This window comes from Papaver somniferum, chromosome 9 (assembly GCF_003573695.1).
Source record: "Papaver somniferum cultivar HN1 chromosome 9, ASM357369v1, whole genome shotgun sequence".
Classification (NCBI taxonomy): Eukaryota; Viridiplantae; Streptophyta; class Magnoliopsida; order Ranunculales; family Papaveraceae; genus Papaver; species Papaver somniferum.
The window spans coordinates 108,984,613-108,996,512 of NC_039366.1; the positions used below are offsets into that span (position 1 = coordinate 108,984,613).

Genomic DNA, 11,900 nt, shown 5'->3' on the forward strand with positions numbered 1-11,900 from the left:
GCTTGAATCGCAGGTACGAGGTTTTGTCCTCTTCTTTCAGTTGCGTTTGTTTTGCTTTTCTGCTGCTGTATTATTGGTTTAGTGATGAAGAACAATTATACGAAAGTACATATACTTGCCCCTGTTCTTCATCACTAAACCTATAAACTTCTTGATCTGTGTATTTACTTCTTTTTTTTGCAACCTACCTAGGGTTCTCCGCTAGATACTCTCTTTTAGGGTTTTCAACTGATGTTCATGATGAGTTCACAAAACTTTAAAATTTGCACTTTTTGATCCTTATAGTTTCTTTTGTTGACTCTTCGTGTTGTTTTCATGCCTTCTACGTGTAGATATGGTTGATCATCACCGGGCTCCCTACCAGACTCCGCCACCGAGCCCTCATGGGACTCCTCCTAGGGACCCAGATATATCTCCGCCCGAAGGAGGTCCAGCTAGGTCTTCGCACCCAGATCTTCGTTCCCAGAGGACCTCTTCTGCCTCAAGTTCTAGAACTTCTTCTGTTAAGAAGGGGATCAAGCGAGGGCCCCTCAAGGGTCAAAGTACGTTGTTAGTCGTCCTGCGGCTACCCAACGGGATGGGTCAGCAGCGATACCACCTACTTATCATCATCTCATTGAGCCTCCACTGAATGTCCAGCCTCTTCGCTCAGTTGTTCCTGACACGATGCCTCCCCCCTCCGGCCGTTCCGATGAGATGGAGGATCATTAAAGGCGGCGCTTCAAAGATTGGTTCATCCAGGAATCCGTCATCTAAGAGAAAAGCTTCAGACTTAAGTCCCCCGAAGGGGTCTTCTCCAGATCAAGATGAAGATTCTGAGGCCCTTCCCTTGATACGGAGCCTCTCCGGTGCCAGAAAGAAGGTAACTTTCAAGCACATAGATCTTGAGGCTTTTAAAGAGAAACACAAACTCGAACACTTTGATGTTAGATTTGATGCTCCTGATGATGATCTTACCTTTGAGATGATACCAAGCTATAAGTACGATGAGTATCATCTGCTTACTACGGTGGGGGCCTTCGAGGCCGGGTTGATGTTGCCTTTGCATAAGTCTGGTGATTCTTTCTATTACGACGCCTTGTCTAATCGTGAGGGTTCTACTTCCTCTACACACTGTCGTTCCGTGGTGCAGCTGACCGGGAATTATCTTCGTGCACTCAAGGAATGTTGTCTCCGTAGCAAGGGGAAAACAACGATGACCTGCTATGTTCCTAACCCAGCTGAGCGGGGATGGTATACTCCTGAGATCTTTAATAGCTGCTTCAGAGATTATGTTAATGGGAGGAACCGCAAGACTTGGAGTGTTGGTCTTCGTACTATTACGACACCTAGTTTTGGTGTTCGTCTTTTAAGTGAAGTGTGTGGTACCAAGATGAAATACGTTCCTGGTACCGAAAAGTCAAGTCAGCGGAGGCGTTTTCCTAATCGTGAGAGGATTCAACGTGATCATGATTATGAGTGGCATGCTACCGTTATTGAGGTTATTGGTCCTTGGGCTTACAGTTGGATACCTGGTCCACGTGATTGGTGTCCCGTTGTTGGTAGCAAGGCTCGTGAAACTCCTCCCTCTCGCTATGGTGATTTCTGTCCGTGGAGATTAAAATTTGAGGGAATGAACTTTGAATATGCCTGCGACGTTGTTGATATGGATGAGGAGGAGAGTTCTGATCTTCCTCCGAAGAGTTCCGTTGCCGTCAAGGTATGGTTTATTGTTAGTCCGTGTATTTGCCCTTTTCTGTTGAATTTGACATTTTAGTCAAAATGAGGAGAAAAACTCATCGGACTCACTACATATTGGTTTTTAGGCAACGAAGAAGAAAAATCTTGGACCCGTTCAATCCTCTACCGATGCTGCTGAAGAGCCGGAAATGCCTGATGAGGTGAATAGTCCAGTGAACGAAGACTTTATTGAGGATGACTTGTCCGATGATGAAGAACGTGCCGGTACTTCCCCTCATGAGCACGAAGAGTCCAAGCATGATGGTGATGGTTCTGCTGAGAAAGACATTGTTCCTAATGATGGTGCTAAGGAACATGAAGATGTCGTTGGGGGAGGTGTGCAGCAAGAAGTTGCCCCTGATGGAGGCCTTGGTCCTCCCCCCACTCTTAGTCACGGGAATGATGGAGCGGGTCCTCAATCTTCGATGCCTGTATCTACCCAAGAGTTTTCTTTTGGAAAGATTTACTCTTTGGGTGGGCCGGTTGATATGGGCGCTGCCATGGATTTGGCAGAGGATTTCTCTCTTGTTTATCCCAACGATGATTGGGATGTTCTTGTCGACGGGATGGGTGGTGACCCCATCGGTACGGGTGACAAGACTGTTGGAGAGGAGAACCGTTCTGTTGGTGAAGATGCAGAAGCTCTTGCTGTCAAGGAGAAGGAGGTTCAAAAAACTTCTGTAGTGACGGGTAATCCTGATACAGGAAAAGGAGTTGTCGTCGAAGGTACTATCATCGATTCATCCTCAGAGGAATTTCCTCAGTTGCAGACGCCTGAAGGTGACGATGTAATCCTTAATTGGATGATGAAGAGAAAGCTGATGTTCGTGCCCCACCCTGCACCGCTGGTTCCTGGTGAGAAAAAATCTGATGCCTTTACTCGTCAGATGATGCAGATGACTCCCGAAGGGAAAGTTGCAGAAATGTGGGACAAATATTTAAGGGGTTATTCTTCGAAACTCCTGGTTGATCCTCCTTCATCGGTTGTTGAGATGATGGCCATTGTTGATGGCTATCAATATGGTTTTCCTCAACAGCGGGTACTCGAGGTATGTTCTTTAGATCTCTGATTGATCACTCTTTCGTGAGAGTAAAATCTGACTTCTACTTTGCTCCATCAGATGATGAGGAGTGATCATTGCAACCATACTCTGTACCAGTTTTTCAGGGCCAAATCCCTTAAGCTTGAGGCCAAGCTTAGTCACCGGGAAGAGGAGTTGAGCACCGTTGAGTCTCTCATCTCTGCCAAGGATAAAGAGATTCAGGATTTGAAGGACAGATTGAAAGGGAAAGATCAACTGGGTGCTATGGAAGAGCAGCTTCGAACGGACTTGGCTCTGGTTCGCAACGAGTTGGAGGAAGCTCGCAAGGGATCTTCGTCAGTTAAAGGTTCGTGTTCTCTTCTTTATCTTACCTTCGTCTTCTTCCTTAGTCTTCTTAGTGTTCTGTTTGAGTCCCACCCTATCACCAGCGGGTGACGCCGAAGAGTTGATGTGGCTTCGGAAGAAGAGGGTCCGACTTGCCTCTCATATCAAGGGGTTAGTGGAGAAGATCAAGAGTGAAGCCACCAGGTGGAATGCTAGGGACGAAGAGCATAGCAAGCTGCTAGCTGGTTTAAGGGCCAGGAAATCCCAGTTTATTGATATGCAGAATAGTCTTCGTGAGGCCACTGAACATGCCTCTAGCTTGGAGGCTAGGGTAGAGAAGTTAGAGAGGGAGCTACATCAAGCTCGTTCTTCTCATGGTCCTGAGGTTACTAATTATATACAGCAGCTCGTTCGAGAGAGAGACGATGCTAGGGCCGAAGTCCATGCTCTTAGCAATGCTTTGACTGCTTCTCGTGCTGACGTTGCCCGTATGGTCGAGTCTGAGAGGAATCTCGAGATGAACATGTATATGCTTAATAAAGGGATAGAGAAAATGAATGATGAAGTTAACCACCTTCATCACCAGGACTCTATGAAGCATGTAGAGTTAGATGAGAGTCAATCTGCTCTCTCAAATCTTCAGTTGGATTATAAGAAAATATCCTATGAGTTCGATTTTCTAGCTGAAGGCCGCGACGCTGTTGTTTATGATTTAGAGGCAGCTTCGGCTAGAGTCGGAGGTATTTATTTATTTTTTGGTGTGTAAATTCGTATCTTTAATTCCTTATACGCTGTGTTTATTCCTTGTGTAGAGCTCGAGGGACAGCTTCTTGCTACAAATGCAAAGCTTAAAGAGGCTCAATCTTCCCTAGTGCAGCAGGAGAGCCAGACATCGTATTACAAAGGTTTAGCTGGTTCTCGTGACGTAGCGGCGACGGAGGCAGCTAAGGAAGTGGCTCAGTTGACTGCTTTATTGTCCCAATCTGAGCTTCGGGATACTGTTATCGGTCACAAGGCTCGCTGTCATTTGGCCGAGGAGGCCAACAAGGTTTTGACACGGGTCGAGCAGGGCCTCTTAAGGGATCATAATATTGTCAAGAACTATCCCCGTCGCTCCATGCCCGAACCTATGACTTTCTCCTCTGGTCCTTCTTCGGGTGGGAGCGTTCCTTCGTCTCAGAAGAAGAATCCCACTGATCATGCTGAGTCATCTAGGGGAAAATAGGTTTCTTTATTTGGGAAGTTGATTTTTGTTGATTATTTGGCTTCGGGCCATTTTTTGGATATAATATTGTTTTCTTGTGTTTTGCCCGATCTTGTAATCAACTTTCATGAAATAGATCAACGCTTTTTGGGTATATTTACAATTTTCTTCCTACCTGCAACATTTGGTCAGTTAATATATTAGATGCTTGATAAGATTTCAAATGATAAAAGTGTTTGGTTGTGATGCCAAAGGTGTGCACCTTCGTGATCATCTTGGGACCTATACCCCGCTGGCTAATCCTGGGCCATAGGATTCCCAGACGGTGGGGGTCGAGGCAGTGTTCCCGGATATGTGGTGAGTTATTGAAATATTACAAACACCCATTCTGCTGAACCGCTACCTTAGAGTTGGTTGGGTATCTCTTTCTGCTGGATGTCCCCCCCCCCATGGTTTTACACTTATAAACACTTATAGGGGGTCCTGAGAGATTGTAAGTGAATACTTTCCCCAATGGATAGATTTTTCAAAAAGTTGGATCGTTTTGATTGTTAGATTGTGGGCTTCTACTCCTCGTCCAGAGATAGAAACATGTCGAGCGAGTACGCTGCTTTCTTCTTCCGGTACTCTTCACGCAGGTGCAGGGCTGCGCTGCATTATGGGTAGTATGGTTTGAGATATTTAGCATTCCAAGGGTGTCTGAGGATTTCTCCTTTGAGGTTACGCAGGTAGTATGCCACATTTCCTGCGATGTCGTGTATAACAAATGGTCCTCCCCACGTTGGTGCTAGTTTACCCCACTTCTTCTCTCGCTGGTATTGGGGTATAGTTCTCAGCACATACTTCCCTTCTACAAAATTTCTAAGCTTAACCTTTTTATTGTACTCCCTTGCTAACTTTTGTTGGTAGTTTTCCATCCTTTGTAACGCTGCTTCCCTTCTTTCCTCCAAGTCATCTAGCCTTTCCAACATCATGTCCGTGGTGAGGTTCTTTTCCCATGCCTCGGTCTTCGTTGTTGGCATAAGGATTTCCGTTGGTATGACCGCTTCGGCCCCGTAGGTAAGAAGGAATGGAGATTCACCGGTGGCGGACCGACGCGTGGTTCGTTATGCCCATAAGACGTTGTGTAGTTGTTCGCACCAGCGTTTTTTGTGTTCGTCCAATTGCTTCTTGAGGATGAGGGCGATAGTTTTATTTTTGGCTTCGGCCTGTCCGTTGCTCTGGGGATAGATCGGTGTTGATTTGTTCTTCCTGATTTTGAAAGTATCGAAAAGCATGTCTATGTTTTTTCCTTGTAATTGCTTGCCATTGTCGGATACGATTTCCGTTGGGATACCGAACCTGCAGATGATATTTTGGAAGATGAAAGTGAATACGTCTGAGTCACGGATTCTAGCAAGAGCCTTGGCCTCCACCCACTTGCTGAAGTAGTCCGTGGATACGATTAAGAATCGTCTTTTCCCTGACCCTTCGATCAGGGATCCGACAATGTCTATTCCCCATTTGGAGAAGGGTCAGGGGCTATCTACATAATTTAACTTTGTTGCGGGAGCATGGATCCTTCTGGAAAACCGTTGACATTCTTCACATCTTCTGGCCATCCTAGCTGCATCTCTTATCATATGCGGCCAGTAATACCCCTGCATTTTTGCCTTGTCCGTTAACGATCTCATTCCGCTATGATTCCCTGCATCGCCATAATGTATTTCTTTTAGAATGAGGTGACCCTCTTTTCTTGACATGCATCGTAGTAATGGCCCGAGGAAAGATTTTTTATATAAGATCCCGTCGCGGAGGTCATATCTCCCTGTCTTGGCTTGTATCTTCCTGGCTAGTTTCAGGTCTGCAGGTAGAGTACCTTATTGAAGGTAAAGATGAATCTCAGATCTCCAATCTTTTTTCTTGGTAAAATCCTCATCCTCATTTGCTTTCGTTACGATGTCAGCTTCCATGAAATGGTCTCCAATATCCTCCCCTACATCATCCTCAGCAATGTCCTCCCCAACGTTGTCCTTGCGGTGTGTGGCGAGAGATTGCTGAGGGATGATGGAAGGTTCGTACACCCTGGATACTTTGATAGCTTTCAAGCTCTCATCTTTTAACATAGATGAAATGTATGCCAAGGCATCGGCATGCCTGGGTTCCTTTCTGCATAGGTGCCAAAATTTGATGTTCGGTATCTGGGCTGCCAGTGTCTGGACTAACGCCATATACTTTGAAAGGGTTTCGTCGTAGACATTGTATTCTAGCCCGATTTGTTGTATGACCAGCTGTGAGTCACTTGTCAAGCGTATCTCGGTTAAGCCCATTTCTATTATTAAACGAAGAGCGTGTACCACAGCCTCGTATTCGACGATGTTGTTGGTATGGCCCTTGAACTCTAGTCTCAGTGCATGGACGATCCTTTCTCCGGTGGGGGTGGTGATTACGATGCCTATGCCAGCACCTTTACGATTTCTGGACCCGTCTATGAAGACTTCCCATTGCCTTTGGTTTGTAGGTTCCAGAATATCGACAGGGTCTTTTCCATCTTCGTTTTATGGCATGCCTTGGACTTCCTCGTCATTGTCCAGAGGTAAGTCCGCTAGGAAATCTGCCAAAACTTGAGATTTCTGGGAATGTTGAATCTCATGGATTATGTTGAATTGGTCGAGATGTGTGTTCCATTTTGCTATCCTCCCAACTTTCTCAGTGCTTTTGAGAATAGCCTCTAACGGTGCTTTGCAGGGGACACGAACATAATGAGTCAAGAAATAGGTTCTCAACTTCTGATTTGCCCATACTAGTGCCAAAATGAGCTACTCGATCTTCGTGTAATTCTGTTCCGCCGGGATAAGTGTCTTGCTGACATAGTAAATTGGTTGTTCAATCTTCGTATTGGTTTTAACCAGCACTGCGCTGACCGCATCATCGTTTGCAGCTATATAAAGAGCCAATACTTCGTCAGGATCCGGCTTCTGGAGAATGGGGATTGTTTCCAAGTACTCCTTAATTTGTTGGAAAGCTATCTCACATTCAGGGGTCCACTCGAATTTGCATCCCTTCTTGAGGATGTTGAAAAAGGGTTTGCATCTATCTGATGATCTTGAGATAAACCTCCCTCCATTGAGTTTTTGGACTTCTTTCAAGTTCTTCGGGGATGGAATTTCTACGATGGCTTGGATTTTGGCAGGATCGACCTCGATGCCCCTTTTAGTTACTAAGTATCCAAGGAATTTCCCTGAAGTAACATCAAACGTACACTTCTCCGGGTTTACTTTCATGTTGTGCTTCCTCATAGCCTCAAAGATATCTCTCAAATCCTGGTGATGATCCGCGCACAACTTACTTTTGACCAGCATATCATCTACGTAGACCTCCAGCGTATTCCCTATCCACGGTTTGAAGATAGCATCGACCATCCTCTGATATGTTGCCCCCGCATTTCTCAGTCCGAAGGGCATTCTTGTGTAACAATAGAGGCCGTGAGGGGTGTAGAATGTTGTGTGTTGTTGGTCTTCTTCCGTCAGGAAAACCTGGTTGTATCCTGAGTAACCGTCCATGAAGGACAGTTCTTCGTATCCTTCCATAGCTTCGACCAGTTGGTCGATGCTAGGGAGTGGATAATTGTCCTTAGGGAAGGCCTTGTTGAGGTTGGTGAAGTCGATGCAAATTCTCACCCCTCCGTTTTTCTTTGGCACGATAACCATGTTCGAAATCCACGTGGGGTATTTCACCTCCTTGATGAATCCTGCTTTTAGCAACTTGCTGAGTTCCTTCTCAATGGGCTGATGATACTCTGGAGCTATCTTGCGTACCTTCTGTCTGAAAGGAGTTGTGCCTTGTTTTATAAGGAGCTCATGTTGAATTATCTTCGGATCTATTCCCGGCATGTCTCTTAATTTCCACACGAAGACATCCGCGTACTCTATGAGTAGTTTGGTTAGGGATAACTCTCTTTCCTTGCTCATTAAAGTTCCTATCTTGATCATTTTCGTATCTTTTTTTGTCCCTATGTTGATTTCCTTAGCGGGTTCCAAAGATGTAAATGTAGGCTTCGGTTCCCCTAGGAGAGGGACGTTCTTTAATTGCTATTTGGTAGGCTCCTCTGTCGTCTTGGCCGCTGAGGTAATTGCCTCAACGCATTGGATGTCGCCCCCCTTCGTCAGGCTTTTTTCTGCAATTCCTTCGAGGTACAAATCAATGGCTTTTTCTTTGGCAGCTTCCTTGTTCCGGCTGCTGCGGGATTTTCGTTGCTCATCTAGCTCATTATTGAGCTGGTTTTGCATAGCTTAGCATTCTCGAGTAGTGACCTGGTCACCCTTGATCTCCATTATCCCTTCGGCTGATGGGAATCGAAGACACTGGTGATAAGTTGCTGCTATCCCCTTGAGCTTGTGTACCCATCTTCGTCCGATGATAGCATTGTAGGGGGAGGAGCGTCTACCACGGTGAAACGGGTGTCTATCTTCATCGGTCATGCATTTATTTGTAGAACAATGTCCTCCAATGGTTTCTTACGAGCCCCGTTGAATCCATAAATGGTGTGGTACGAAGATATCAGCTGCTCGTCGTTTAGCTCCATTCGTTTGAATGTATCATAAAACAAGACGTTGACTGAACCTCCTCCGTCAATGAGGATCTTCTTGATGTTGCACCCTGCTATGGGCAGTGTGAGGATCAAAGGATCATTGTGATCCTCCATGTCTTCCTCCATATCATCTGCCTCGAAAGTGATCGGTGCATCCATCAATTGCTCGTGATCGTCTATCTCTACCCCATCGATCTTGTACAGCTCGCAGTAGTCTTCGAATTGCTTTCTCAGCCTTTTTCCAATCTGCGTTGTTAACGATGGTCCAGCGGCTTCCGAACACGAAATGGTGTTTAGTGTTTGATTGCCTTCAGGCAGTTGAACTTGTTTGCTTCGTTTCGACCTATCATCTGCTTCTTCCTTCCTTATGTATTGCTTCAGTTCTCCGTTGACGATAAGCTTTTGGACCATTATCTTCAAGTTCTTGCACTTCTCGGTTGGGTGCCCATTGAAAGAGTGGTAGTCGCAGTATTCCTTAGATTTTTCGGATCTTGGGGGTTGCTTTCCTTTTGACCATGGCCATTCCAAGTTTTCTCGACCCTTAATTTCTTTTAAGATTCGAGCGTAACTTGTGTTTAGCTTCGTGTAGACTTGATCTTCGAATCTTCGATCATCGTTTAGAGGACCTTCTCTTCTTCCTCTCCTATCTTCGTATGGGTGTTCGATTGAACTTCTTTTCGATCCGCTGGCCTGCTCTGTGGAGTTAGTTCGATGATATCTTTGAGCATGGGCCCTCGGATTTTCTCGTTGGATTTCTTCCAACCTGGCGTGTTTTTCGATGATTACTCGAAGATCCCCTTCCGTCGTGGGTATGCTCCCATGAATATCGACAAACAACGGGCTCATCCTATCTAAACCCCACTTGTAGCAGTTAATGTTGACCACTGGGTCCACATTCCCTATAGCCTGGCATATCTTATGCCATCTATCTGTGTATTCCCTGGTTGTCTCCTTGTATCTGATGGCTAATGAGAATAACTTGTCCATCCTAGCGTGGACATCCTTGTTATACATGTAAGTTCTTAAAAACTTTTCGGTGAGTTTCTCATACGATCCGATGGAATTGGGAGGTAGGTTATCAAACCAGGACAGAGCCGATCCCTTCAAGCTTGAAGGGAAATATATACAGAGGACCACGTCGTCCTGATCCTATAGGGCCAACATACGGTTATAATACCGAAGATGGGCCGCGGGATCGCTGGATCCATCGTAGTATTCAAATGCTGGGATCGGACATTTCTTGGGGATTTCAGCTTTGGCTAAGCTTGGGACTAGAGGAGTAGTATTAGATTCTCTCATGACTTCCTCTAATCTTCCACCTCCTTGCCTGGCCTTCAGCTGATTGATCTCTGCCATCATTTCAGCGCGAAGATCTTCCATCGCACGGTGATGGCCGGCTATTGTTGCGGATTTCCCTGGTCTTCGATCATTACTATCGAAGTAATCCGAGTCTTCGGGAACATATTCTTGGTCTGAAGATCGGTTTCCCCTGATGTGTCCTCGGTTCAAGGGCTCGGGATTAGCTTCGTTTGTTACGACCATTCTTCGATCGTGATTTGGCTCTGGTGCTTTTGAATTAGCTTCGTCATGTTGGTTCGCCATCTTATCTTTGAGCTCCTGGTTTTCTCTAGCCAGTAATGCCACTGCTTATGCGTATGTTCTCTGATTCTTCTTTAGTTCTTCGAGCTCTGCCATCAATTGGGAGGAATGATTCGATCCTTGGTTTGGTGTCCCGACCTGTCCCTGCCCTCCAACCGCCATGGTTCGACCTTCGTCGATTTTATGGATTTGGGGGGCAGGGGGATCGGTAGCCCTCATCTGTGGCTCTCCTTGTGTTACGATGGGTTGATTCATCGTTAGTAATGGCTGAGTGGTTGGAATGGTCTGGTTTTGATCATTTGTCTGCGGCATTCCGAAGGCTGCCAGGTGCATTGTTGATTCTGCGAGCCCTTCACGTTGCTCATGAACGCGTGATCCCATTGCTAGATTGGTCTTATCAGCCTGTGCCGCAAGGGCTTTGACCGCTACCGCTGCTATCGTGCTGGCGTTCATTGGTGAGGTGATCTCAGCTGTGTCCACCTTCTAGGTCGCTGTCTTTACCTTCTCACCCTTCTGCTTACTACGGGTCACAACTGGTGTGGTCCTCAGCGTTTCTTTTGATGAGGCCTTTCCTTTTCCTACCTCTTTGACTTTTTCCATGTCAGATTCCTACAAAAGACGATAAGAAAACGAGGGAAAAGGGGACCACAACGGTTTTGTTAGCACAGTTAAACTTAAGTGCGGGGGATCACGACACCGAAGGTACGAAAAAGATATTCCAACTATTACTCCCCTCTTCAGAGGCATTGGATTTTCTTGATTCCTTTGATCCATCGTGAAGCTATAAGAATAACACGAGGGAGTTTTAAATGTGTTCTAACATCCTAATACGACAGATCTGCGGTTTTAAACGATAATGGTTGGCAGATCTGTTTGTTTTAAACAGCAAAGGTACCAGATCTGCGGTTTCAACACTCGAAGTCGACAGATTCGGTATTTTAAAGGACAGATGGTAGATCTGTTACCTCAAAACAGAGAAGACAAATCCTAGGAAACAGATCTGTTGTTTTTACAAGCCCGTAAACGAAGTTTGTAGAAGAATCAGCGTAAAACTCTTATGGAAAAATCAGTGTAAAATTCTTGTAGAAGAATCAACGTAAAACTCTTATGGAAAAATCAGTGTAAAATTCTTGTAGAAGAATCAGCGTAAAACTCTTATGGAAAAATCAGTGTAAAATTCTTGTAGAAGAATCAGCGTAAAACTCTTATAGAATTACTAAGGCCTTTAAAGGCGGCCATAACGAAGTTAGAATAAACCGTCTGAGATACTATTTCACGAGGAATAGTATCAAAGGCTCAAAAATCACAGGAAAGATAAATCTTTTACCGGGACAGAGTCCCAGTTTCTAGCGCCAGATTGTGAACACATAAATCACGAAGGCATCCACGTGTCCGCAAACAATGTTCGCATTCATAAATGAAAGACGTTATACACAATATG

General features: G+C 45.4%; 1 protein-coding gene across 1 annotated transcript; it reads right to left on the bottom strand.

Annotated features, from left to right (window-relative positions):
• Nucleotides 1-8,746: 8,746 nt before the first annotated feature.
• Nucleotides 8,747-9,847, bottom strand: LOC113312391. Its single transcript, XM_026561141.1, has one exon. It carries the CDS (start codon nt 9,845-9,847, stop codon nt 8,747-8,749), a length of 1,101 nt encoding a protein of 366 aa, XP_026416926.1.
• Nucleotides 9,848-11,900: the final 2,053 nt, after the last annotated feature.

Excerpts from the sequence above, each read along its gene's own strand:
- LOC113312391 (XM_026561141.1), bottom strand. The coding sequence starts at position 9,847 with ATGGACAAGTTATTCTCATTAGCCATCAGATACAAGGAGACAACCAGG.